Raw genomic sequence first — 25,386 nt, 5'->3', positions numbered from 1 at the left:
CAATAAAAGGACGAACTCAGAAAACTTAGACTGTTAAGAAATGGATTGATTCCATCAATAGGTAGTGAGCTGCCTGTCTGCCAGAGGCATGCAAGTGGCTTAGATACTCCTTTCAGAACACTCACTATTGAGAGGAATTCTGATTTAGATGGAGAGGCTGGAAGAGGTGATGATTAAGGTTCTTTTCAATACTGAGATTCTAAAAACCTATAACTGAAAAATCTTACCTGTTTTCATGATCTTTAACATGCCTAGTTCATGCTGGCTAAACAGGAGTTTCTAGCACCTGATGTTGGCTGCTAGACACAGAGGAAGGAATGGGCAGGCAGCACAAGGTGCGATTCATCTTCATTACTCCGATTATGGGGTCATTAAGGCTTTTACTCTGCAGTGCTACCCTAAGGAGCTCCTGCTGCTTCAGCTGTGTGACAGAGAGTTGTCCTCCCAGCTGCCCAGTAGGCAGGGGTGTTCCACAGGACTCAAAGCTGTAATTGAATAAAGATCAAACCAGCCAGAGCCACGATCCTGGCGGACTGCCAGGCCTGGCCTCAGCAGGGGCTTGCTGAAGAGGCGTGGCCAAGGACACGTCCTGAGCCCCAGGGACAGCCATCCTCTCCTCCGCACTGGGGAAAGGCCGCTAACACAGAATGAGTGTGAACAGCGTGGAGGGTGGAGTAGCCAGCTCTGCCACCTTAAACCTCCGAGAGCTTCCCATTGGTCTTCCAAAGTCCCCACTGTGGCCCACGAGGTCCTGCATGAGCTGCTCTGCATGCTCTAGACTGTGAGCTCCCTGAAGGCCCGGGCAGGGTCTATTCTGTTCTGCACAGTAGCCCCAGAGCTTGGCACTATGCTTGGCACCTGGCCGTTGCTCGATAAATGCTGAGTGAATGACTGGTAGGCCTGTGGTCTTCCTGGACTTAACAGAAGTGAGCTTGGCAAAGGAGGCAGCCCCAAGGGCAGAGAACACTGGACCAAGGGGCTGGAGGTGGGGTTCGAGTTTCTATCTGTCACTAATTCATTGCTTGACCTTGGGCAAGTCCCTGCTCTCTTGCCTCAGTTTCCCTACCTGGGCCTCAGTTTCCTAGCCTCAGATTTGGGGATTTGGTCTAAAGCTGGAGAGGAGGTGGAAAGAAAGCCCATGCTCTCCGGTTGAGCTCTAGCCTGCAAAGTTCCCTAGGTGGCAGACCTGGCCCCAACCTCAGCCCTTGTGGACCTGGTGATGGAGTCGCCTGTTTGGGACCGACGTAGCCACGTCCCTACTGTGAATTTACTCAGTTCAACAACCAAAACTGAGCCTGTCTTACGTGCCAAGCTCAGTGCTGGGTCATGGGGCTGAATCAGACGTGGTCCTTGCTGTAAAGAGCCAGAGTTGAATGGGGACAACAGACATGGTGACATCATTATGGCGCAAGGACAAGGGAATATAAGCAGTGCAGAGGGACACAATACCTTGAGAGTGTGCACAAAACGGAGTGATTAATGAGAGCTGGAGGATTTGGCAAGACTTCCTGGAGGAGGCACCTTTGAGCCTAGCACTTGGGATAGAAATTACAGGAAAAAAGCCAGTGGAGGAACGGGATGTACAAAGGCACAGAGGTAAGGCAGTTTTCGAGCAGGGAGACTAGTACACTGTGGGGAGGGAGTAGGGTAATGACAGGTTGCGTTGGGGATCACAGGCCCAACTCTAGACTACCCATGACACATCTCCCAGGAAGGGCTGTGTCCCAGGAGACAGCACACACGGGGCAGGTCTGGTTCTTCCCATGCTTACGTGTGACCTTGTTCAGTGTCTCAATGTCCTCATCTGTAACCAGGATCATGATGCCTACTCTTCAAGGCTGGTGAGAAAACTGCATGAGTTTACATGTATGAAGTGTATCGCACACAAGAGGCAGTCCCAGAAATGGGGTTTCCTTTCTCTTGTTGGCTTCTGTCAGTACCCCTGACAGAAGCCCTAGTGGGTGTTTGTTAAGTCATTTATATGATTCTGTGAATGAGATTATCGGAAAGAAGCTTATTGAAAAGGTCTGGCAGGAATGGAGGGAGAAACGCATGACCTTGAGGACAGGAAAAGGGAGGAAGGAAACAAACTGGGAAGCCTGGGGAAGGGACAAACCTCACCAACTTCCCAACTTCGCCAGTAAACCACCTTGAATTCAGTTTGTCTGTCTGGGGAAGCAGGAGAAGAAAGAGATGGGTTCCTGTCCTAGGGAAGGTCACAGGTCACAGCCATGGGTGGAGAAGGGATGGGGGAGAAGTGGACAGGGCTGTGTATGCTGCCTGCTGTCCAGTCACCTCCTGGACTCTCCTGCAATGGAGATGAGAGGAAGGAAGGAGGGAAAGAAAGTCACCACCTGAAGTGGTGAGCCACGATGAGCCCTGAGGTGGGATTCAAGGGCCTTAGGGTGGCCTCACTGTCTGGATTTCACAGGTGCCTGGAACGACAGCATCATCCCAATGGATATCAGAGTGCCCCAGGTGACAGGTGACACGTAAACCCTTAACACGTAAACACTTAATGCTTTAGCGTTACCAGTTTATTAGTATTTTTCCAAACCTGAAAAATGCTGAGAGTAAGTTGGAGGGACAGGGGTGGGGAGGCTAGGAAGTGTGACTCTGAGCAAGCTACTTCCCTTCCAGGGCTCTCAGTCTTCCCACGTGCACAATGAGACATCCGGGCGCGTGATCTCTAGGGATTGCACTTTTCGGTCTGTTCTCCATCTGTCACTGGGGACATGAGAAACGATGCAGGGGTGCTGGCCTATCCTGGGTACAGTCTGAGCATCAGGAAAATGAACAAAGCAGTGAGTATAACTTTTTTTTTTTTAAAGGGGAAAAGTGCAAAATAAATCACAAACCATGAAGGGGGTCTTGCCATTGCATTTACGTACAACCAGCATTCTTGCAGTCTGGAAAGAACTTGATTTGGAATTTTAGGTTAAATTAGCTCTTGTAAGTAAGTAGGACCACAAGAATCCAGCTTGGACGTTCTGCTGGCAATCAGAGCCTAAGTACTTTGACAATAAAATTCCACGTCTAAGAGTCTATGACTATGATTCCAAAATTCCAAGATTTTCTTCACTCTTTTGTAGAAGGTTTGAGATTGGGGGCAGTTGGCACTTCCTCGGGTGGTGCCCCTACTTTCCCCCAAGAACAGAGAAGCCAAGCAAAGGTACTACTGATGGGCTTTATTTCAGGGAGTTTGAGGGCCTTTCAGACCAAGCTGGCCAAGGATGAGGCCTGCTGCAAGGCTGCTAGAGAGGCAGGAAAGAGCCCTGAGCAGCCAGGTGTAGACTACCGCCCTTCCCTTACTTGCTCCTTAGCAGCTGTGCCCTCTTCTCTAGCCACGGCTTCCCTGGAGGCAGGACCTGAGACCTACTCCAGTCAACCTAAGCAAAGGGGGCCTTATTATAAGGATAGAGCGTGGCTCACGGAATCCAAAGACAGGCTCTTGGGTACTAGAAAGCCACCAAAATGGAGGCAATTATCTTCTGTATCTCTTGGGAGGCTCCATATTATTTTTTCTGCATATTTGTACAATTTGGTCCTTCAATTCAGTTTCCCAGTGGCCCCTCGCGTCTGCCCCAGCTGAATCAGGCCCTTTTGCCTCCGTAGGCACGTCAAACCGTCCTAGGGTCCTAACGTTTCCATTCCAATTCCCGAAAGAGAATCTGACGGCTCCCCGAACCCGCCAGCTTACGGCAGTGAAAGCCGATGTGCAGCGCCCCGACCAGGTCCAATCACTTATAGGCGGGGCCTCAACGGGGCGGGGCCTCAGGGACCTTCGAAGGAGAACGCGCGGCGGCCCCTCCGTGGGCCCGTGCCCTCGCGCTGCATGGTCTCGAAGAGGAGCCGCACCAGCGCCGGCCGTCCCTGGGCCACTAAGGCCCGGGCCAGCCCCAGCACCTCGCCCGTGTGGCCGCGCCACACGCGCTGCAGCTCCTGGCGCAGGCGCGCCGCCGGGTACTTGTCCTGGGCGCAGCGCAGCCACGCGTCCACCTCGCTGCCCAGCTCGCCGTCGCTGAGCTGCGCCTGGCTCCACTGCGCCAGCAGCGCCTCGAGCAGGCAGCCGAAGCCCTCGGTGTGGCTGGAGCCCGCGTCGTCCAGCTCCACGGCGCGCTTGAAACAGGCCGCCGCGTTGGCCTCCTCGCCTTTGATGCGCAGGCACTTGCCGCGCAACAGCTGCAGCTCGGGCAGCGTGGCGCCCAGCTCCGACTCGCCGGCCTTGGCCAGGAAGACCAGCGCCTGGTTCAGCGCCGCCTCGTCCACCGCCAGCTGCTCCTGCACAGCGTCCACGCCCATGTAGTAGTAGACCTGGGGTGGGGGCTTCGGGGTGAGCCTTTCTCCCCTGCCGTCGCCGCTGCCCGTTCATTCCATTCCCACACTTGCTGTTTTAAAAATTCCACGCATTCATTCCCACCCTCCCTCCCTCGACAATTATTCATCTCAAATTTGGGTGCCCCTCTCCTGGCAAAGGAGACAGTACTCTGATTCCAGTTCCAGCCCCAGCGCTCTCGGCCATATAACCTTGAGCGGGGCAATCTCTGGGCCTCAGTGTTCTCATATATAAGATATTGTAACCTCTGGTAGTCATTCCGTGCTCACAGAAGGCACAGAAGGATACAGAATAATGGCCCACACTTTCTGAGTGCTTAGAAAGCACTGGGCCCTGTTCTGAACGCTGTAGGTGCATCATCTCCTATCATCCTCACCAATGCAGTAGGAGGCAGGTACTGTTATCAGGCCTGGGGATGCCCCGCGTTCCTCCCTGTGTCCTCAGTGCCCAGGCCTGGCCTGGCAGAGAGTTAGTAGGTTTTTAGTCAGCTATTGGCTACCCTAGCCAAGAGGCTACCTTACCTGGCCGATGTTCAGGTAGGTCTTGAGGCCTGGGCACACCTTGACCACCTCCTCGAGGTCAGCCTTGGCGCAGGCCAGGTGGTTCCTGTCAGGCATGCCCCCGAGCCCCATCTTGCTTCGCTCCAGGTCATGCAGGTAGGCTCTGACGTGGATCTGCCCACAGAGAGTCAGCTCAGGGAAGATGCTCAGGCAAGGACCCTTGCCCTCTTTTCTATCCTAAATAAGTGTTTTTTCTTAACAGCAACTCAGGGAGGTTCTGTGGTGCCGTGGAAAGCCCCTGTGACTGGACTCGGGAGTCCGAGGTCCTACTCCTGGGCCAGCTTGGGCTAGCCACTCCACTTTCTGGGCCTCTGACCCCTCTCTGTACAATGAAGGGCGTTGGATGAAGTAAGAGCCATTCATTCATTCACTCATTCATTCAACAAATATGTATCGAGTGGCCACCATATGCCAGGCCCTGTGCTAGGTACTGGGGTACAGTGCTGATAAGAGAGGAGGTCCCTGCCCTGGCAGAACATTCTAGTAGGGGAGATGATCATAAAAAAGTACATGGTACCACTTCAAGTGGTGACAAGTGGTATGAAAAATAAACAGGCTGATGGGATAGAGGTGACTAGGGGAGGGGGTTGTTTGAGATGGGATGTGAGAGTCTGTGTAAGCAAGTAGTGTGGGAAGAATGGCAGGTGGCCCAGCTTACAAGCATCAAATTACAAATGATTCCAGACCCTTGCTTTCATCACCACTTCCTCCCTTTTTCCCCACATCTATTTGGAGCATTTAGAAAATCTAGAGGCTCAGGAGGGGTAGGGAAGGGGTGGAGAAGGAGGAAGTAAGAAAAAGGGGGTCATTGTCGTTGAAGGTATTAATGCTTTATAGCCATTGGTGGGCTCTGGTTCTAAGACTGCTTCATGAGGTGGGGGTGGGGTGGGAGTGGGAAGCCCTGCCTTTGGAGCCAATTGAACTTGGCTGAATTCCAGCCCCTCCCCCTCTTTATTAGCATGACCTCTGTGAGGCTCATTTTCCACATCTGAAAAATCAGTACACTAAGATCTTCCTTGGAGAGTTACCATGACAATGGAGAGAATATGTTCTAGCCAGGACCTAGCACACGGTAGGTGCTCAGTTCATTCATACATTCTTTCAACAAATATTCATCAAGAGCCTGCTCCGTTCCAGGAGCTGAGGATATATAGTAGAGAACAAAATGACAAAATTCCCTGCCCTCCTGGAGCGTGTATTACAGCTGGGGGGAGAGACAGTAAACATGATAAATCAGCAAATAGTGTGTTAGGGAGTGATAAGTGCTAAAAAGGAAAAACAAACAAAGACAGGAGGACACAAAGTGTTGGTGAGAAGCTGACATTTTCAAGAAGACGGCTGCTAGCAGCTCCGCCTTTTCTTCAAGCCCTCCGGGAAGTGAGGGAGGAAGCCAACTGGATATTTGGGAGAAGAGCATTCTAGGCAGAGGCCCTGAGGCAAGATCATGCCTCAGGAGCTGCAAGGACCCCAGTGTGGCTGGGAGGGAGGGAGCTGAGCCGGGGTGGGTCAAGGTCATGGGCCAGGTAGGGCCTTAGGCTCACAGCAGGGACTGAGGCTTTTACACAGATGAGTTCCCTTCCCTTCTGTTCCTTCCTCCTCACTATGCCCTGCCTCCATCCTGGTGCCAGTCTGGTCATCTGAGTAGTAAGTGTGATCTTTGGAGCTACAGGGAGACAGCGAGCATATGCTACAGGCCAACCTGTGATGGCGTGAGAAGAGTGAGGTTTGGATTTCCCCTAACGGAACGCAGGACCCCTTGAAGGTCACTGCCGCTCTGTTGCCTCATTAGTAAAATGACACACGTTTGGCCTCTCACAGAATCTTGCAAGAATTCAATCAGGCCATGAATATGAAAGTGCTGGGTGAAATGCAGAGTGTTATAGAAAGGTGTTATTATTTACTATCAATCATGAGTAATATCACTACTATTGATAATGACCGCATCAACTGCCATGAAGGAACTGACTGTCTAGTACCTGCTGGTAAAATGATTATGTCATGCAGACCAAGACCAAGGGAGCAGATTCGCCATCATGTCCCATGAAAGGTAGTGGAGGAGGCTGTCCAGCCTGGAGCAAAGTGAACTCAGAGCTCCAGCTCTTTGCCCACAAGCAGATGGGTTCTGTAGGGGCTCCAGAGGGCAGATCTGGGACCAGTAGGGGGAAGCCAGAGGCAGGCAGCTCTCAGTTAAATGAGTAATCTGCTGAGCTCAGTGACCATAGTGGACTGCCTCAAGCGACAGGGAGCCAGTTAAAAACATACCTAATAATACTGCTCAACCACTTATGAACTCTTACTATGTGGTCAGTACTGAGTTTTACACAAGAGTCTAATTTAATTCTCATAACAACTCTGTGAGGCAGGTACAATCACCTCCAGTCTGTAGAAGAAGAAACTGGGGCTCAGACTTTGGGCAAGAGTATTCTGTCTACAGTCCCGTAGCGCGTAAGCGGTGCTGTGGGATTTGAACCGAGGCCAGCGGCGTTGAGAGCCAGAGCTCTGATCTACGACATCAGACCTCCTCCAATATACCCTCTGCCTTTCCCAAGCACCTCCCATGCTCCAGGCACCTGCTTTAGATGTTATTTCACTTAGTCTTCTGACCACCTTTTAAGATAGATGTTATTGTCCGTATCTTCCAGATTGGGGAATGGAGGTTTGGAGGGGTAAGTGGCTTGCCCCAAGTCCCACAGTGATGAGTGGAGAGGCCCGAATTCCACCCAGGTCAGTATGACTGCCGAAGGTTCTAATCAAAGAGGAGGCTGGCAGGTTGTTGGCCAGGTCATTACAGAAGGGATGAGCAGTGGGTGGGAAGCTCCTTCATTCTCTCACTCAACAATCTTAGAGAACACAAACTGTGAGCCTTGATGACACCTAAGCTCCCTTCCACCGTGAAGGCTCCCCGACCTCCGGGCTCTGGCCACAGGGTCTTGGCCGTCGTTCTCTGATTCTGGATGGCAGGACGGGGTGGAGCTGCGGGCAGACTCACCTTGGCCCTTGTGCAGAACGCCTGCCAGTTGAGCTCCGGATCGTGTAGGGTGTCCAGGGCCATGTTGCAGGTACCCATGGCCATATCCTGCTTTCCGAGGAAGTGGAAGATTTTGGCCAGGTGATTCAGGATGGGGGGTTGGTCCTTGGCAATCTCAATGGCCTGGGTAAGGGAGGAGGTAAGAACAAACCATTCGTCTGGCTGTTTGCCAGAACTGGAACCCCTTCTCTCAGTAGAGCCATATTACCCCAAAGATCTTATTCCTCATATCCACCACATCGTGGGACCCAACACTTTGGGCACAGCTCACTGGCACTCAACTCCTGAGAGCCCGACTCGCTGACATGCTCTCTGCCATGTTCACGGGACACGTCCAGTGAATCCCTCCAGACCCCAGGCAAACCCCTCTTCCTCAGACACGTCGCTGTGTGCTCCCCCATTTTCCTGGGGCAGGTAGGGGGAGGGGCCAGAATCACCCTTATCTCCCCCAGACTCACACAGTGTTTCTGGCTGGGCACAGCACTGCCCCCGCCACCACCCCAATATTGTTACTGACAGCTGCCTGCCTTGTGTTTGTTGCTGCCCCTGAGATGGTGAACTGCAGGGCAGGGGCCCCATCTGTCCACCTCTGTGCCCCGCACAGAGTAGGTTCCCAAGGAGGGGCAAAGGCAGTGCGTTAAATTGGACACAACTCTCGGAACACACGTGAACCAGTGTTTATGCTCTGCTCTCACTAAGATCTCTCACCAAGAAATTGCTCATTACTGACCAGCAAATGCTAGGAACGTGCCCCGGCCAGAGCGTCGTGCTGACTGCAAGGGGAACGAAAATCACAGGGTCCCTGGCCTCCAGGAAAGTCTTCAAAAACTGAGCTAAGTGTGGAAACTGCCACAGAAACGAGGTGCCAAGAATAAGGCTTGAACAGCACTTTACGGTTTACAGTGAACGGTTTCATCCACTACCTCTTTTCAGTCTCTCAATATCCTAGATGGTGGACAGATCACATAATTAACAGATAAGGAGGTTCAGAGATGGAAGTGACTTGTTTTAGGGTCACAGGGCCTATGGACAGAGCTGGCATCCAGACCCCAGCTAACCTCGTCTTCTTTCCACTTTGCTCCCCGGGGGTGTGAAGGGGAAAGGCCTGAGGGTATATCTGGGAAATAGTGACTAGCTTAGAAGACAGGCCTAGAGAAGTGGAGAGGGTCTGACTCATAGGCCAAGAGGACAAGGGAGCACTTTGGCTTTGTTTGGGATGGAGAGAAAGGTCTGGAGTAAGGGCACTTCCTGAGTAAGGCAGGGAGGTGGGGATGACACCCAGAGAAGCAGCGGGTTCCAGGAGAGGAGGCTGAGGTGTCAGTCTCAATCTGGGTTCGGAGAGCTTCTGTGGCCAGGGACACATACCTTGCCAAAGCAGTCCAGGGGGTCGGTCCCTGAAAACCCGCAGTCATGGATGCCCATGGGGGTGATGGAGAAGGTGTCCTTCCTCTCCAGCAGCATCCCGAGGTAGCACCAGGCCAGAGCTGGGGGTGAGGCCAGGAGAGGGGTCTCAGGCAACAGCGGGGTGGAGAGAGGGAGGGGAGCCACGAGGAGGCAGGGGGCCACCCCAGGTGTCAGCACCCAGGAAGACAAAGGGAGGGGAAGTGGCATGAAATCACTGTGGGCCAGCCAGGGACCGAGAGAAACAAGGGTGGGGAGAGGGACGTGTGAGTGGAGGGATGAACAGTTTCAGTGTTTGTTGTGTTTACTGTGTCACGCGGGACACCCTGCTCTCTGACTCCAGCTCTCCCCAGCTCTGGAGCTCTGGTCCCTGTGGAAAAATGACTCGACTCCCCTCCAGAACAGCCTTCCCTCCTCCCACCACAAAATGGGGATAAGAGGCTGCAGTGGCGAGAACTCTGTCTCTTACACTTTCGGTCACAGACAGGCCTGGACACGTGCACCTGGAGTGATCTGCAGGCGCCCGTTCACCTGTGCGAGGTGTGCGAGCTCCCTGAGGTGAACAAGGGAGTGGATGAGACAGAGGGTGAGGGACAGCGAAACAGTGCTAGAGGTGGGGACAGTGACAAGACTGGCAGGGCTGGTGGCGGGTGCAGGGAGGACGGGGCAGAGGCTCCTCTCCCACCCGTCCCCACGGGTCCTGCCTTGGTGGTGGGGTTCCGACGACTTGAGGACTTGCCGGAGCAGGGCCAGCGTGCGGTTGAAGGTCGGCAACCTCTTCTGCTCCTCGCTGCCCAGCTCCAGGAAGATGCCATCTAACCTGTGGCAGAGAAGGGGACGCGGCTGGTCAGCACCCTTCCAGCCGTCCCCAGGGTGCCGCGAGTCCTCCCCCGGCCAGTGGGCAGGGAGAGGAACTCGGGGAGCCCTTGCCACACAGATGGGCTCAGCCATTTCTCCCCTGGCTTCCAGGCCCCACCTCTCCCCATCCCTCCCCACCATCCCATCCTCAACCCATAGCCTGACCTGATGAAGAGCGTTGCCATGGTGAAGTACCAGCCCCTTTTTTCCTCGTTCGGGATCTAGGGAAGCAGAGAATGGCTTGTGCTGCTGCTCTTGAAGCATTTGGGACATTGTTCATAGACTCCCATGCTTTCCCTGAACCCTGAGAAGCAGCAAGTACACTCTTGGTCATAGTGCTGGCTCTGCCACTGGCTGGCTGGGTGACCTTGGGCGAGTCACTTCACTTCTGTGACCACAGAGGATTTGACAAGATGACCTGTGTGAATGCCCCGAGCAAGGTGTCCATCACAGAGAGGGTGTGGCGTCCATTTCCTTCCCTCCCCACTACCGCAGGGCCCACACTCCACCAGTCACCTTCTCTCTCCCCCTGCTTCTCCCCTTTGGCGCCATCCCTCAGCTTCCACCTTCCTGAGAAAGCCCCTTTGGGCATGTGAGTGAGTTCAGCTGAAGCCCAGGACCCCACCCTGAACTGTTTTCCCATTGTTTTTCTTGCCAACTTTGCTGTGCATTTAGACTGACTTGGGCACCAGATAAAATATTTATGGGAGTAGCTGCTTCTGCCTTGGGAAGGAATTTTAATGAAAACCAATAAAACCCCCAGTGCATATCAGCAGCTCTGCCTCAGGCTCCAGCCCCTCCCTCCACATTCATCTCCTGTGGTTGATCTCCAGGCTCCATTCTGCACTCACCAGCCGCCATCCGCAGAGGCCTTCTCAGCTCAGGGCCCCTATTATCCCTCCAGCCCACCCTCAGCAGCTAGGATGAAGCATTAAGTCCAGCCAGCATTTCTATGGTGTGAGGCATCTGTGGTGTGAGGCCCAACTATGACATGTTGGGTGCTGTGGAGCTGTGGCACTGAATGGGACCTGCACCCTGGCCCACATGGGCTCACAACTCAGTTGGGGAGACCATAAATAATGGGGTTTGAAGGAGCGCCTGCCACATGCCAGGATCCTGACACTCATCATCTCAATCTCACAACAACCTATGAGGTAGGTGTCATCCCATTTTACAGAGGCACATACTGAAGTTCAGAGAGGCAAAGTGACTTGCCCAAGGTCACACAGCATGCAAGTGTCAGAGCTGGGATTTGAACCCCATTTGTTAGTCTCCAAAGCCCTTGCTCCCCTCATTACACTGGCTTACCAATAGCTATAATATGAAGCAGGGTTTGATCAAGGCTGAGAGGGGGATGCAGACAAATGCAGAAGGATGAAGAGGCCACTTCCAGCCAGAAGACTCTGAGAAGGTCTCATAGAGGATGGGCTGTAAGGTGGGTCTTGAATAGCAGTGGTATTTGAGAGGGTGAGGTGGGGGACAAGGGCATTCCAGACGGGGTGTTCAGCATGGACACGAGTGGGCAGCTGGGGAGCATGGGGCACGGTGAGTATGACTGGGGTGTGGTGGGAGCTAATGTTGCCAAGTTAGGCTGCGACTGCTCTGAGGTGGCCTTGGATGGTTCGGAGGAAGAGAGGAAGGGGGACCTGTGAGTTGATCTCAGTGAACAGTGTGATTGCCCATAGGGGAGTGTCTTGAATGCTGACCCAAGCCAGGTCTGGCAGGAAAGCCAGACCAAAGACAAAATTAGAGCAGAAGGAACACCAGGGGCTATGGGAGGAGGTTTCCTACATGATCCAGGGGTACCCCCAAGACTTCTAGAGGAGGACGTGCTGGAGCAGGGTTCTCAGGGACAAGTAGGAACCAACCAGGTGGATACAGTGAGAGAGGGCGTCAGATGGAGGGCACATCATGTGCAAAACCTCAGAGATGAGCGAGCAGGTGTGTCGGGGGCTGCATGCAGCCCAGAGCGGCTAGAACCCCAGTTGTAAGGGGCGAGGGGATGAGCCAGCAGGGGAACATCAGGAGGGTCCCCTGAGTGTCAGGCTCAGGACCTGGAAGTCATCTGCAAGGCAGTGGGGAGGCATAGAAGGGGTTAGAAGTGGGGAGTTATCCTGTTACTTAGGTTGGAATACGTGTATGCAGGCTCGGCTGGGAACAGGGCTGTCTGGAGGGGAGAGGGGCGGGACCCAAGGATTAAAGGGCATCCTTGAGAGTGCAATGGAGAACACTGGCCAAAGCAAAAAGATGGAGGGGCTGCCAGATGACCTTACCTGCTGCACCTGCACGGGACCTGGGACATGGGAAGGGGATGCAGATACGTGGGGCACCTACTGTGGGCCAAGCTGGCCAAGGACCTTGATATAATGTCAGCACCTGTCTGTGTGAAGGACCAAAGGCACGTGTGCCTCAGTCTCCCTGGTTGCCTGTGGCTGTGATCTCGTGACCTCTGGCCCCATGCCTGCTTTGAGGTTGGCCAGACTGAGTCATGGTGGGGAGACACAGAACTTGCTCCCCCTTTCAGGCTCCTGACAAGGAGATGTGACCACAAGTGACAGCAGGTATCCTAGACTAAGGGAGGGCTACAGTGCAGAGAGCAGAGGCTCGGGTGGCCAACAGGTCTGGCCACAAGAGGGCGGGTGACCCCTCAGAGGCTGTGTCCTTAACTGCAAAGGGGCATTGTGAGGCAGTGACCAGCCTGGGGACCGTGCCCATAAATCCCCATAAACGTTCGCCCCCTTTCTCCTGGTTTGGGTTAGAAATGCGCAGAATTAGGCGTGTCTAGGAGGCTGCTTTGCCTTATTTCGGTTCTAGGTGGGGCATCGAAGTCTCAGGCTCTGAAGTCCGGGGCTATCCTGCCTCACCCCACTCTCCACCTCTCTACCCCACCACTCTGCTCCTAGGGCCTCACATGCCCCGTGGGGTCCACAGGTCCCCAGTGTTGAAGAGCAGTGTGTTGTCCTCAGGGCTCTCCCTGGTTCATAGCCACTTTCTTGTTTGATATTCAAGATGCAAGAAATTAAGTTATGTGTCCACATCACACGGTTAGTACATGACAGAGTTGGGACATAAACTCACGCCTTCCTAGTCCTAGCCCGAAGCCTGTCCACAGCACTCAGTTATCTTGATCCAATCAATCCCCTTATTATGTCTCTGAGAACAGTGAGACCACAGAGGTGAAGCAGCTTGCTCAGGGTCACACACTGGTTAGTATCAGGACTTAAAACCCAGTGGTTTCACCACCATTGTGATAGTCTTGAGTAAGTCAAGCCTGGTTATGGTTTGCACTAAGTAAGCAATACTACCACCTGGTGGCAGAGTGCCTGAATTGCAGGGGCAACTCCTAAAGGTTAACTCCCCTTCTACTTGAAGACTAAAACTGATTTTCAGAGAAGTAGCTAGCTGAGTGACATCTCTATGACAAATCCCAAATGTAGCTCCTCCTCAGATCCCACTTAAGAGTAACATTTGCAGGGCTTCCCTGGTGGCACAGTGGTTGAGAGTCTGCCTGCCGATGCAGGGGACACGGGTTCGTGCCCCGGTCTGGGAGGATCCCACGTGCCGTGGAGCGGCTGGGCCCGTGAGTCATGGCCGCTGAGCCTGCGCGTCCGGAGCCTGTGCTCCGTGGCGGGAGAGGCCACGACAGTGAGAGGCCCACATACCGCAAAAAAAAAAAAAAAAAAAAAAGTAACATTTGCAGGAGGGCTTATGGGGTTGCGAATCAGGAATGGAGTTAACGGTATAAACAGACCTCGTTTGAAGCCTCACTGTGCTTGGGTTCCAATCCTCCATCCCTGTGATGGAGCTAGTAGAGAGAGTCCATTCATTTTGCTGTGCAATTCTGGTCTTAAAATGGGCTGTCTCTTTAAAAATCCTTCTAGTTGTAACTGAAGCAGCAGCTGAAGCTGTTACCAGGGGCAACCTGGCAAGCCACCTATGCTAAATTAAATTAAACAGGCCTCTGACTGCCCCCTCCCCTCCTCTCTCCTGGAGAATGAAGTTGCTGTGAAACCTCTTATGGCTGCAAGGAATTCACTTCCAGAGTTGATGGCTCCCAGAGGCAATATATTTGGAGGCAGCCTGGGAGGGGCTGACAGCACCTCTGCCAGGAGAGGAATATTGACTGAGGGCCTCCCCGTGTGGGCTTTGGCAGGACACCCCACCTTTTCTCTTGTTCATCCTCATCAGGACCCCGTGAGCCGGGGCTTCTGGGGTCTGTGAGGGGGCACTGGCCAGAGCGTGAGCCCGCCGAGGCTTCAAGCTGGCAAGGCCCAGGCACCAGCACTGCCCTTAAGTAGCTGGTTAGATTCTGGTACTAGGTGAGGGTGAGAGTGAGGCACTGACTTCAGGCAAGGGGTTCTCAGGACATCTCCCAGCTCCTCCGAGGCCCTCACCGGTATTTCCCTCATTATAGAGATGGGGAAACCGAGGCTCAAAGAGGCAGAGACGTGCCTACTTCACCTATTTCAGGCCAGGTCTCTGACTTCAAGTGCACCTTACTCCCACAACACCTCGCTGCAAGTGTTTGTACAGTGCTTACCATTTACAAAGTGCACTCACACAGATGCCACATGACCCTCAGAAAGCCCTTTGTGGAATGTAGAGTGGGTTATCATCACCCCCCTAGTACAGATGGGAACACTGAGGTGAGAAGACATCCTCACAGACACAAAGCCGTGTGAAATCCTGGACTGAAACCTGGAAATGCTGCTTTTTTAGCTATACTAATAATAGTGCCTTTTATTGAGCACTTACTATGCACCAGGCACATAATTTACATGTGTTAACTCCAGGGTTACCTAGGAGGTAGGGACTACGATTATCCCAGTTTTACAGAAGAGGCACCTGTGGCCCAGAGTGGCATAGCTAGAAGGTAGCAGAGCTGGGAACCCAGCAGCAGACGAGTGGTCCTCGAAGTGGGGTCCCCCGACCAGCAGCATCAGCAGCACCTGGGAATCTGATAGAACCACTGCACTAGAGTCTAGCACTGCAGAGAGCCAGGTGAAAATGGCAGGCCAGTGCACCAGTGCATCTCTTTTTAAATGAACAAAAGGATCAGCAGTTGTGACCCTCTGGAAGCCTGACGATCCAAGCTGCTACAGCTGGGTGGGTAACTGGCAAAGGTGGGTGACCTGGCAGTACCTGCAGAGAATATCAGGATGAGGATTAGACGTTACAGAGCAGGTTTGTGTTAACTTGGCAGATAGAAGGATGGGTCTCAGCTGGCTACTACACTTACTTCAAAAGGTGGTCCCCACAGAAGGAAATGTTGCAGGGCTTAGCTATTTTAGAGGATTTCAATAGAAGATCTCAATGTGCTAATGGTTTATGAATCTATATGTGTCTGCATAGGCTATACAGAGACCTTATTGGTTCTTAAGGAAAATGTTTGCCTTGCAGTTTGAACTCTGCCCCTGTGGATGTTGTATTCTGTGTTTCAGAGTCAGTTCCTGAGAGCTGACTGATTCTCTTTCAGGGGAGGGGGGATGAGAAGGAGGAAAGAGAATGAACGTTTCTCAACCATCAACTGTCCACTGGGCACTTTCGTGCATCGTGGTACTGAATCCACCCACACAGCAGCCCGAGAAGGTGTCATGCAACCTCCTCCTTTTACAGGTGAGGAAACAGAGGCTAAGAGAAAAGCCGCCCGGCCAGCCCCACAGCCCAGGGGGAGGTGCCAGGATTCAAGTTCAGATCTGCCTCCCTCCAGTGCCCCTGTTCTTTCCACCTCATCAGGCTGACCCTGTCTGTGAAGGCTGACGCTGCAGAAATAAAAGTCACCAGGTGGCAGGTCTCGGGACCATGCTCTTCCTGCTCAACTGGAATGTCCTCTGTGATGACAGAGCAGCCTCGGGCTCTGCACGCGGCTGCACCTGGCTGGCCTGGCACCCCTGGGGGTCTTTCCCAGAAAGGCTGGGCAGGGGTTTCTCCTCATGCAACTCCTGCCTCGGTGGGGGCGGGGAGTAAACAGAGGGTTGAGATTGGAGTCCCACCCCTGCCTCTACCTCCCCCAGGGTTCCTTGAAAGTCCGCTGGCCCAGCCTGGGCCTCAGTTTCCGCACCTATAAGCAGGGATGATCGACTGGGTTTGCCTGTGTCACAGGCACATGGGTGGGAGTGATCAGTGTGACTGGGCGCTGTGCCATGGAGGTGAGTCACCTATTCAGCCCTCGCTGGGTTCCCCGCATGGTCTTTGTGGATTTTAAGAGTGGAGCAGATCGACCGCAGCTCCCCATTGTCACCCCCTTTCTGGTCCTAGATCTGTCACGCAGACGCAGACTCTGTGAGCCAGCTTTGCTTTGCACTGGTTCCACAGACTCGCAGGACTGAGTAGAGCCACTTCTCTATTCCATGGTCCCTAGAGAAAAGGGACCCTGTCCAGTCCTGGGTACAAATCCAGCTCTGGCACCGGGTAGGTCTGAAGAAGTCCTGCATTTTCTCAGCCCCTCCCATGGGTCCGGGCTGTGTGCACCCTTAACACACTCTATCTTTCCTCCTGTGAAGAAGGCAGTTGGGTCAGATGATGCTACAGGCAACTTTGGCTCTGGGGTCCTGTATCAATAAGGAGGGGAGACCCAGTTCCCAAAATTGCCAGGTGTGGAGGGAAAGAAGCCAGCAGCAAATTCAGAAGGTGCTGTTATGCAAATGTGAGCAGCACCGAGGCCATCAGAAGGCTGGGGCTAGAGTGTCAGGAAAGCTGTCCCTCAGCCTGGGCTTTATGTCGGAGAGAACTGAGTTCAGTTCCAGCCAGCCACTCATGGCTGTGTGCCCTTGAGCAAGTTGTTACGGCTCTCTGAGCCTCAGTTTGCTCATCTGTAGAATGGGGTTAATAACAGTTCTGATTCCCCAGCATTTCTAGGAGCAAGTGAGATAATCTGTGAAAAAAAACACAAGTGCACAGTCCCTAGCTCATCGTCCAGCGTCATCCAAACCAAACCACTCAGATTCGTGGAGCTGTGTGTGTGTGTTTGCAAGCACCACCCTGCCCATGATCTCAAAAGTTGGAGATCAACTCTAAAGTCCTCAAAACGCCGTGCCTGACATTCCCCAAGCTGTGGTTTCCTACCTCCCTCCGTGTGTTTGTGTTTTCTTCTGCCAGGAGGTTCATTCCTTCCCCCACTTCTCTATTATCAAAGTCCTTCCTGTCCCTGAAATCACCCTGGCCACCACCTTAGTCCAGTGACAGAGGAGGAAATGTCCACCGTCCACAGAGGACTTGCCCACTGTCCCACAGCCAGTCGGGGCAGGGCTGAGGCAGGAACCCAAATCCTGACCCCTGGCTCCGAGTGGGGTCTTCCCCGATGTCATTGTTCTTTTCCTAAAGTTGGCTCTGGGCTGGGCTGGGCTGAGGGCAAGCTCAGGAAGGGGCAGGAGGAAGTGGGAGGAAGCAGAAAGAGGGCGGGGGCTCACTTAGAAGGAGTCCTGGCAGCCCCATCAGGGGATGAGGATGAGAAGGACGCGTCCATCAAAGCTCGCTGGGGCTGGGCCTTCCCTCCGTGACCCCAGTTCCTCCTCCCACACCCCTGCCAGGCTGGTACCACTGTCCGCATTTCACAGAGGGAGACATGGACCCTCAGAGAGGTTACACAGCCAGCCCAGGTCACCCAGGGCGTCCCTGCAGCCTGCAGATTCCCACACCAACACTCTGACCTCAGTCCCAGCAGCGCATCTGCCTGCACCGTGCGCCCGAGTTGTCAGGGTTTGGAGCTGTGGGACGAAGAGGTGAGGGAGAAAGGGAGGCTGGGGGAGAGAGGGGGGCATGTGGGAGGCGGAGAGCTGTTGGGAGGGCAGCTCCTTGAGGAATTCCCAGGTCCTGGGGCTGGCCTCCCCGCTGGTGGCACAGCTGTGTGTGTCTGTGTGTCCTTCCTGCCAGGCGACTGTGTGGATACCTGCACCTTTGTTTGTTTGTGAGGCCGGCTGCTGGGCCTCCCAGCACTGGGTCCATCCCCGCCCGCCCCAGCAGGCCCGGTGAAACCTGGATGGCCTGTGTGCACCCGGTCACCTGGGGCGAGTCCCCTCCCTGAGCCTGTTCTGTCCTCTGTGCACCAGGGGATCACAATACCAGTGGCAGTGTGTCTGTGAGGTTTGAATAAAAATCGGATATGCTAATGAACGTAACATTCTGAGTTCTGTGCCTGGTGTACAGGCTGGATCAATGGCGCCCACCGTGGTGGTGTTTCCTGTTACCACCCTGAGCCTGCTCTGGGCCAGCAGCAGGGGTGAAGGATCTGCATGTGTGTGCACCTGTGCATGTGTGTGCAGGTACGTGTGTGTGTGTGTGAAGCCACACAATATTCCAGGAAAAGGGGAAGAAACTCAAATGATTGAGTTAGCTTGGGACAGAGATATTACTTTTTTAGAGAAATATAAGTTCGAGTTACTTTATTTTAGAAAAATAATGGGAATTTTAAGACTAAAAAAACAAATTAAATTTAGCAACAGTCACAAACCCCTCTTGGGTGTCCAACCCCGTTCCAGACACGGGGTGGTAGGTAGAGATAGAGGGTCGCCCAAGACAGAGGGCTCACCCTCTAGGGGGCAAGACAGAAACCACTGTTATAGAGCAAAGCTGAGGGCTGTGGCGGCCAGAGGGTGGGCAAGGTGAGGGGCTGGGCCCCAACATGATCGACACTCTGCCTGGAGCCCTTCACGGTCTCTCACTTAATCCTCACAGCAACCCTGTGAGGTGATGTTAGAATCCCACCTTGCAGATGAGGAAACTGAGGCTCAGAGATGTGAAGTGACTTGTCCGTAGCCACCTGTGATGGAGGCAGAATTTTAACCGAGTGTGTCTAACTGCAAAGTGTTTGCTCCTAATACCCACTCAGCCTGGAGACTCCACCAAGAATCCGTCTGTGAGTGTGTGTGGAGAGGTGACAGGGGTGCGGAGGAATGACGGATAAAGCAATCTGCCTCATCATATTTTTGTAACTTGAGGACGAGTAAAGGGAGGGAACTAAAGGCTGAGAGGGAAGGCACAGACACTCGTCCACTCGTCCACAGACATGTGGCTTATTTTTGGATTATGGGCTGAATTACTAACTTTTGTAATGTTTTCTCTTGTAATTTTAGTTAGCAGATGAGCAGCCGTCATTGGTTCTTCGGTTGCTCTTTATTCTTTGAGCTCCGGGGGCTCCTCCTTGCCTGGGACAGTCCCAGCCCCCTCAGGATGGAAAATCTCCTGGAGCTGCAGCACCGGCTGGGTCGGACTCCTGGCCGCCCACCCCCAGCTGCGCTCCTGTGGGTGGCAACCCTCTCAACTGGAGGTCCCTCAGCGGCTGCCCCACTCTCCCCACTCCTCCTTCCCTGACCCCATGTTGACTTCACCTCTGGCCTCGTCCTTCCTATCCCCCCACCACTCCCTATACACGGCAACCCTCTCTCTACTTCTCCACACTTCCACCCTAGATTTCCAGGAGGTGACCGGTGTGGGGGGCTCCCCTCTCCATCCTGCCGGCCATCTGCTTCACACTTATTGCACCCCAATTCTCCCACCTCTCCAGAAAGAGCACAGGCTTTGGAGTCAGAGTGGTGTAAACTCAACTGCCACTTACTAGCTCTGTGGTCTTGGGCAGGTTACTTAGCCTCGCTCTGCCTCAGTTCCCACATCTGTAAAATGGGATCAGGGGGTTCTTGTGAGGACTAAGATGAAGTCCGCAAGGCACCTGGAGAAGAGCGTTCATGAATATTACTGTGTGAAGGTGGGCATTGTGTGAAGGAAGGTTTTCAAGGGGGAGGTGACATTTGAGCTGGGTTTTGATGGATGGAGTTTGCTTTCTAGGCAGAGGGAAAAGCTCCTGCACAGGCAGCTGTGAAGCAGCACAGCATGTCTGGAGAAGTAGGAGAAGTTTAGAGTCCCTGGGAAGTAAGGTTCAAGGGAAGTAAGAGGAAATGCGGCTCAGAGGAGGGCAGGAACCAGACCTCAGAGACCACATCAGCAGTTCCTCAGGGCCACCACGTGCTCTTCTTACCCATGAAGCTTCTGGCTGCCCTCTTTCCAGGTCTCATCCAGTTCAGTTGTCACTAAAGCCCCCACCGCAGGACCTTTGCACACACCACGCCCCTGCCAGGATTGCCCTCCTCTCATTCCTGCCAGTACACTACTGCCTCTTCCAGAAGCCTCCCTCAGTCACTTGTGCTGAAAGGAAGTATGTCCTCTCTGAAGTTCAGTTACTGTCACTCTATCCTCAGGATCTGGACTTGCCAGGTCCCTGCTGACTCCAACACGGGTCCTGATGTCCTCGAAGTGCACTTCCCTTGTCAGCCTCTGGGGGGGGCGTCCTGTTTTTGGTTCAGAAACTATGGTCTCTGGTGTACAGCACTCAGAGATGATTGTCACCTGGCACAGGCCATGTAATGAACGCCTGTGACCTCAGCCAGTCATAGGCACACCTCTGACACACCCCTTTGGCCCCTACTACCAGAGATGGGGCTCAGGGAAGGCTGGTTACTGAAGGAACTAATGTTTGCTCTTCCCTTTGTCCATGAGCTTCTAAAAGGCAGGAGTTCTTAATGATAGGGCCTGGCACACAGTAGGTGCTCAATAAACGTTAAGATGCTGAGCATGTGTGTCTCAGACATGCCCAGAATTTACCAGTTTATGGGCACTTTTACCCCATGATTTGATTGGATAATCATAGTAAACTGAGGCAGAAATCACTATTGTTTAATGTTTATAAAGCAGACACTGAGGCCAGAGATGACAAGTGACTTGTACAAAGTCACACAGCAGAATAATAAGCGACCTGGGTGCTTGGACCCAGCCTCCTGCTCTTACTATACAAAATCATCACTGTCATCCTGATTGCGACTATTTCTTGAGCATCTACCCTGTGCCAGGTACTTTATAAGCATGATCTCTCCTAATCCTCAGATGATGAAACGGGGGAGCTTCAAATACCCACTTTCTCCTGGGATTGGGGGGAGGTTTTGACCACAGATACTCTGTGCAGACCTGGGGAGCAGCCGCTGGGCCAGGCCCAAGGACACAGCACAGGCCACCTCCCACCTGAGACAGTCAGCTCCCTCCCTGGAGCACAGGGCAGTGCCCTGCTTGACACTCTCTCCTCTGAGCGGTCACTGAAGGGGACGGTGCGGCCCCCACTGTGGCTGGGCAGACCAGTAGCAGGGAGGGAGGAGTCGGCCCCCATTCCTTCCCTATGCCCAAAACTTTGCCTCCCTGCTCACCTCCTCCAGGAAGCCTTCTCCTGAGAGCAGGAAGGGACCTCAGAGACCATCCAGTCCCCCCTCCCTCACTTTCACAGATGGGGGAACCACCACCCAGAGAGGAGAAGGCCCCACCGTGGGTGGTTGCAGCTGAGATGAGAACCCAGGACTCCTGGCTCCCAGTCCAGGGCTTTTCAGGCCCTGCTCTGAGACTGTGACCATACTCAACATACACCAAGCTGGCCACGCCTTCCACTGAGGGCGGCTGGCATTCAGGGCCTTGCGCTCAGGCTCTAAAACAGGAGACCTAGGTTCCTTTTGGCCCCAGGGACAGCCACAGCTGCACACAGTTTAGGGGGGAGGAGGCTCTCCCAGGTCAGGAGAGGCAGAGGTCGTCTGTGATCCTGCTGTTTCTGTGCAGGCTCTGTTCCTCATTTTATGGATGAGGAATCCTAGGACACAAGCACTATTATTATCCCCATTTCATAGAAAGGGAAGCTCAGTCATGCTACGGACCGGTTGGAGGTGAGAGCATGGGGAATTGGGATTCGGACCTGGACTGTGTGACCCAGAGTCTACCGTCTTAACCTCCACCTGCCCTGCTCCCCTAAGTCAAGTCCGTGCCTCTCACCCAGCACTCCCTGAGGTCTTGACTCCACGTTTCCTCGTATGCGGGAGCCATAAGCTTTGGTGGAAAAGCCTCCGAGGGGGTGTGCAGAGCCTTTGTGAATGGAGCCATCCTACCCACGTGTGAAGGCTTGTTGTCGTTTAACTGTCAAACAGTCAGCATTATCAGCTCAACACTGCCTATGCAGTGCCTTCAAGGAAAAGCCAGGGTACCTCTCTGAACTGTGATCTCCTCTTCTGTAACAAGAGGACAATGCCTCTACGTCACTTGTCTGTCATCCAATGCAGGCAGCCTTTGGGATGGCCCCCAGTGATCCCCACTGCCTGGTATCTGTGCTCTTGTGTAACCCCCGCTCTCTGCCTGGAGGCTAGACCTAGTGACTTGCTTCTAATGAAGAGAATAGAGCAAAAGTGATGGGATGTCCTCGTGGCAAGGACCCGAGGGAGGCCTCTGGCCAACAGCAAGTGAGGAACTGATTCTCCCAACAGCCATGAGTGTGAGCTTGGAAGCAGACCCCCACCCCACCGCCCCCAGCTGAGCAAGCCTTCAGATGAGACCACAGCCTAGAGGCACCCAGCTAAACCATGCCTGGGTCTTCAGCACGCAAACTCTGAGACGATCGGTGCCTATTGTTTCAAGCTGCTAAGTCTCAGAAGCTATTTGTCATACAACAATGGGTAACTGATATGCCCAGCGTTCGTCTGTTTAGCTCCGGGCCCTGTGCTACACATGCATTCACTCAAGATGCATTTACCGCGCGCCACTGTGTCCAGCCACTGGCCAGGTGTCGGCTTTACAGTGGTAAACCAGACAGATGTTGTCCCCACTCTTGAAGAGCTCAAGATTGAGGTGGGGAGACAGACTTGTAAATGGACAGTGTGAGCAGTGCTGTGGGAGCCCAGGGGAGATGCCTGACCCAGCCTGGAAAAGTCAGCGGAGTGGATGCCTGAGAGAGAGGACAACCTTCCAGGCAAGGGTAGAGCAAAGGGCACCTCTGAAAGAGGCCGAAAGAGTGGCAAGGTGGGCTGTAAGGAGACCTGGCCCACGGGGAACAAGGGGACGTAGACGGTGGCAAAAGCCTGGTTGGAAGGGGGAACACGGCAGAGGGAAGGCAGAGAGCGAGGCCACGGAGGGTCTCTAGTGCCCACCGGAGAGCCTGGGACTTACGTGCCAGGCAGTGGGGAGTCACTGGGGGTTGTAAGCAGCTGACGGATATGGCCAGCAGGATTGAGCAACATGACACTGGCAGCAAGGGTGGAGGAGGAGGCCGAAGGGTCAGGCCAGAGAGCAGGAACCCAGGCAGGGAATGATGGAGGCTGGGCTGGTGAGGGGAGGCAGGAGAGGAGCGGATAGACCCTGGAGATATGAGGAGGCGGAGCGGACAGGATCCGGGGTCTGAGTGGATGGCTATGGTGCGTGAGCGGGAGAGAGGAGGCAAGAATGCTGCCTGTTTCTGGCGGGATGTGGAGCTGTGCCTTATACTTAGGTGGGTGTGGACAGGTGCAGGGACAGGTACTTGCTGGGAAGAGCAAGGTGAGAGGGATGAGTTGGTGTGTGGAGTTTGCAGTGCTGCCAGCAAAGAAACTTCCGCAAGCTAACCCGCTGGGAAGCGGGTCCACGCCCTAGTCCGACAGAGAAAAGCTACAAGCCTGGTCTAGGACCCAAGGTGGGAGGGGCACGCTGGAACCGTATTCCGGAAGCCAAAGGGCCAGGGTTCGGTGAGAATTTGGAGGCCGGGGGCATCCCTGCAGACTTTAGGGGCCGCGACCCCAGCCCCCCCCCAGCCTGGGGAGGGGTCACCCACCTGCTGCGCGTGGCCCAGCGCCTTGTCATAGAGCTCGATGCCGGCCTCCAGCACCCGCGCCCGCTCCTCTGGGCTGGCGCAGCCCACGTCGAAGCCGTGCGCGTAGCCCTGCTCGGCCAGGCAGCGCGCGGCGCGGAGCGGGGGGTCCCCGGCGGCCCCGCGGTCCCCCGCCAGGCCCATGAGGCCGGCCAGCCGCTCGGCGCACGCCTCCTCCTCTTCCTTCTGCCCCAGCCGCCCGTACACGTGCACCAGATTGGCCCAGGCGTTGAGGTTGCCCGGGTCCTCGCGGGCCACCTCGAGGAAGCTCTCGCGGGCCTCATCCAGCTCCTCCAGGTAGAAGGCGAAGGCGCCCAGGAGGTGGCGCACGGCGGGACGCTGCGTGGCAGCCGTCAGCGCCAGCTCCTGCCGCAGGCCGTCCCGCTGCAGCTTCAGGTCCCGGGCGTGGAGCGAGGCCGGCGAGCGCGGCTCGAAGTTCAGCTGCATCTCCAGGTGGAAGTGGCCGGGGAGGTAGTCCAGGTCGTCGATGAAGGCGTCCACCTCCTCGGCCGCGGCCTCGGGCTCCGCCATGGCTGCCCCGCGGCTCCCCGAGCCTTGCTCCGGAGGCCGCCGTGGATGGGGCCGCCCCTCAAGCGAGCCCGGCGCGGGAGGCAAGGGTCAGCGCGCAGAGGCCCGGGGCGCAGCCACCTCCCATCCCGGGGCGCCGCCCGCCGGTGGGTGGGTCAGAGCGTCGGCTCGGGAGCGCCCTGTGGGTGTTTACGCTTTCGCAGCTCAACGGCTTTTAGACGCCCGCATTGCACAACCAGGTGTGCCTGTTAGGTGCAGTGCCAAACGCGGGGCGTGTAACCCCCGGTGCATGGCAAAAGGCGTGCTTTTACTCTCTCTGCTCAGGAGATGAGGAAACTGAATGAAGCTCAGACGAGGAAAAGGACTTGCCCAGCTCACAGAACTGGGTGTGCCCGAGCAGGCCTGGGAACCCAGTTTGCTGAACCCCAAAAAGCCAGGCCCTTCCTCCTTGAGCACTGCTCCGCCCTGTGCGAGCTCACTGAACAGGAGAGTCAGGCCTGGCGCTTCCAACGCAGCACCCAAGCCCCCTCAGCCCTGCTGCTCTCCCCTCCCCGCCACGGTCCCTCGTGTTCCGCTTCCTCTGAATGGAGCCTGCCCCCTCCTGCAGCTCTTCCTTTGGTCATTATTTAGCAGGCTTCCCCACTTGGGATTTCTCTGCCTCCTCTCTGCCCTGCAGTCGGCCCCAGTGGAAAGACGGGGCTCCAGGTGCTGGTTCTAATCACTCTGGATAACTAGCAGCTCCCACTCAGTCTGCGTTCCACCTGTGGCCCAATTGTCTTGCTCTTGCCAGCCTTCCCCCAGGCCTGGCATCAGTCCCCTATCCTCCAGAAGATTGGGCTGTGCTCCCTGACGCCAAGCTGCTAGTCCTCCAGGACTTGGATTTTGTAGCAGGTCTGAACTTCTTCTTTTTTAAAATATTTATTTATTTATTTAGGCTGCGCCAGTGTTAGTTGCAGCATGTGGGATTTTTTTTTTTTTTTTTTTTTTAGTTGCGGCATGTGGACTTCTTAGTTGCAGCATGCAGGATCTAGTTCCCCCACCA

General features: G+C 54.6%; 1 protein-coding gene across 2 annotated transcripts; it reads right to left on the bottom strand.

The window, feature by feature from the left end:
* Window positions 1-2,529: 2,529 nt before the first annotated feature.
* On the bottom strand, window positions 2,530-24,476 carry TTC22 (tetratricopeptide repeat domain 22). Of its 2 annotated transcripts, none has more exons than XM_027108416.1 (7): window positions 23,781-24,476; window positions 10,349-10,404; window positions 10,030-10,145; window positions 9,290-9,408; window positions 7,886-8,047; window positions 4,858-5,010; window positions 2,530-4,314 (listed from the first exon to the last, which is right to left on the bottom strand). In XM_027108416.1, the coding sequence occupies exons 1-7, from the start codon at window positions 24,345-24,347 to the stop codon at window positions 3,775-3,777; spliced, it is 1,713 nt and encodes a 570-aa protein (XP_026964217.1). In that variant the 5' UTR covers window positions 24,348-24,476; the 3' UTR covers window positions 2,530-3,774. The 2 variants fall into 2 exon arrangements, with proteins under 2 accessions (XP_026964217.1, XP_026964218.1); XM_027108417.1 differs by having other exon boundaries at window positions 4,133-4,388.
* Window positions 24,477-25,386: the final 910 nt, after the last annotated feature.

The sequence above is a fragment of the Aethalodelphis obliquidens genome, unplaced genomic scaffold, assembly GCF_003676395.1.
Source record: "Aethalodelphis obliquidens isolate GAN/ISIS:26980383/991018 unplaced genomic scaffold, ASM367639v1 scaffold9, whole genome shotgun sequence".
NCBI classification, from domain to species: domain Eukaryota; kingdom Metazoa; phylum Chordata; class Mammalia; order Artiodactyla; family Delphinidae; genus Aethalodelphis; species Aethalodelphis obliquidens.
This window is presented reverse-complemented; position numbering and strand designations above follow the sequence as displayed.

Bases quoted from the DNA above. Each gene is read 5' to 3' on its own strand.
- TTC22 (XM_027108416.1), bottom strand. From the start codon at position 24,347: ATGGCGGAGCCCGAGGCCGCGGCCGAGGAGGTGGACGCCTTCATCGAC. The intron at 10,405-23,780 runs GTGGGTGACCCC...CTGCTTCCCTAG, and splicing joins CGCTGGGCCACGCGCAGCAG to ATCCCGAACGAGGAAAAAAG. The intron at 8,048-9,289 runs GTATGTGTCCCT...TCCCTTACCCAG, and splicing joins CCCTGGACTGCTTTGGCAAG to GCCATTGAGATTGCCAAGGA.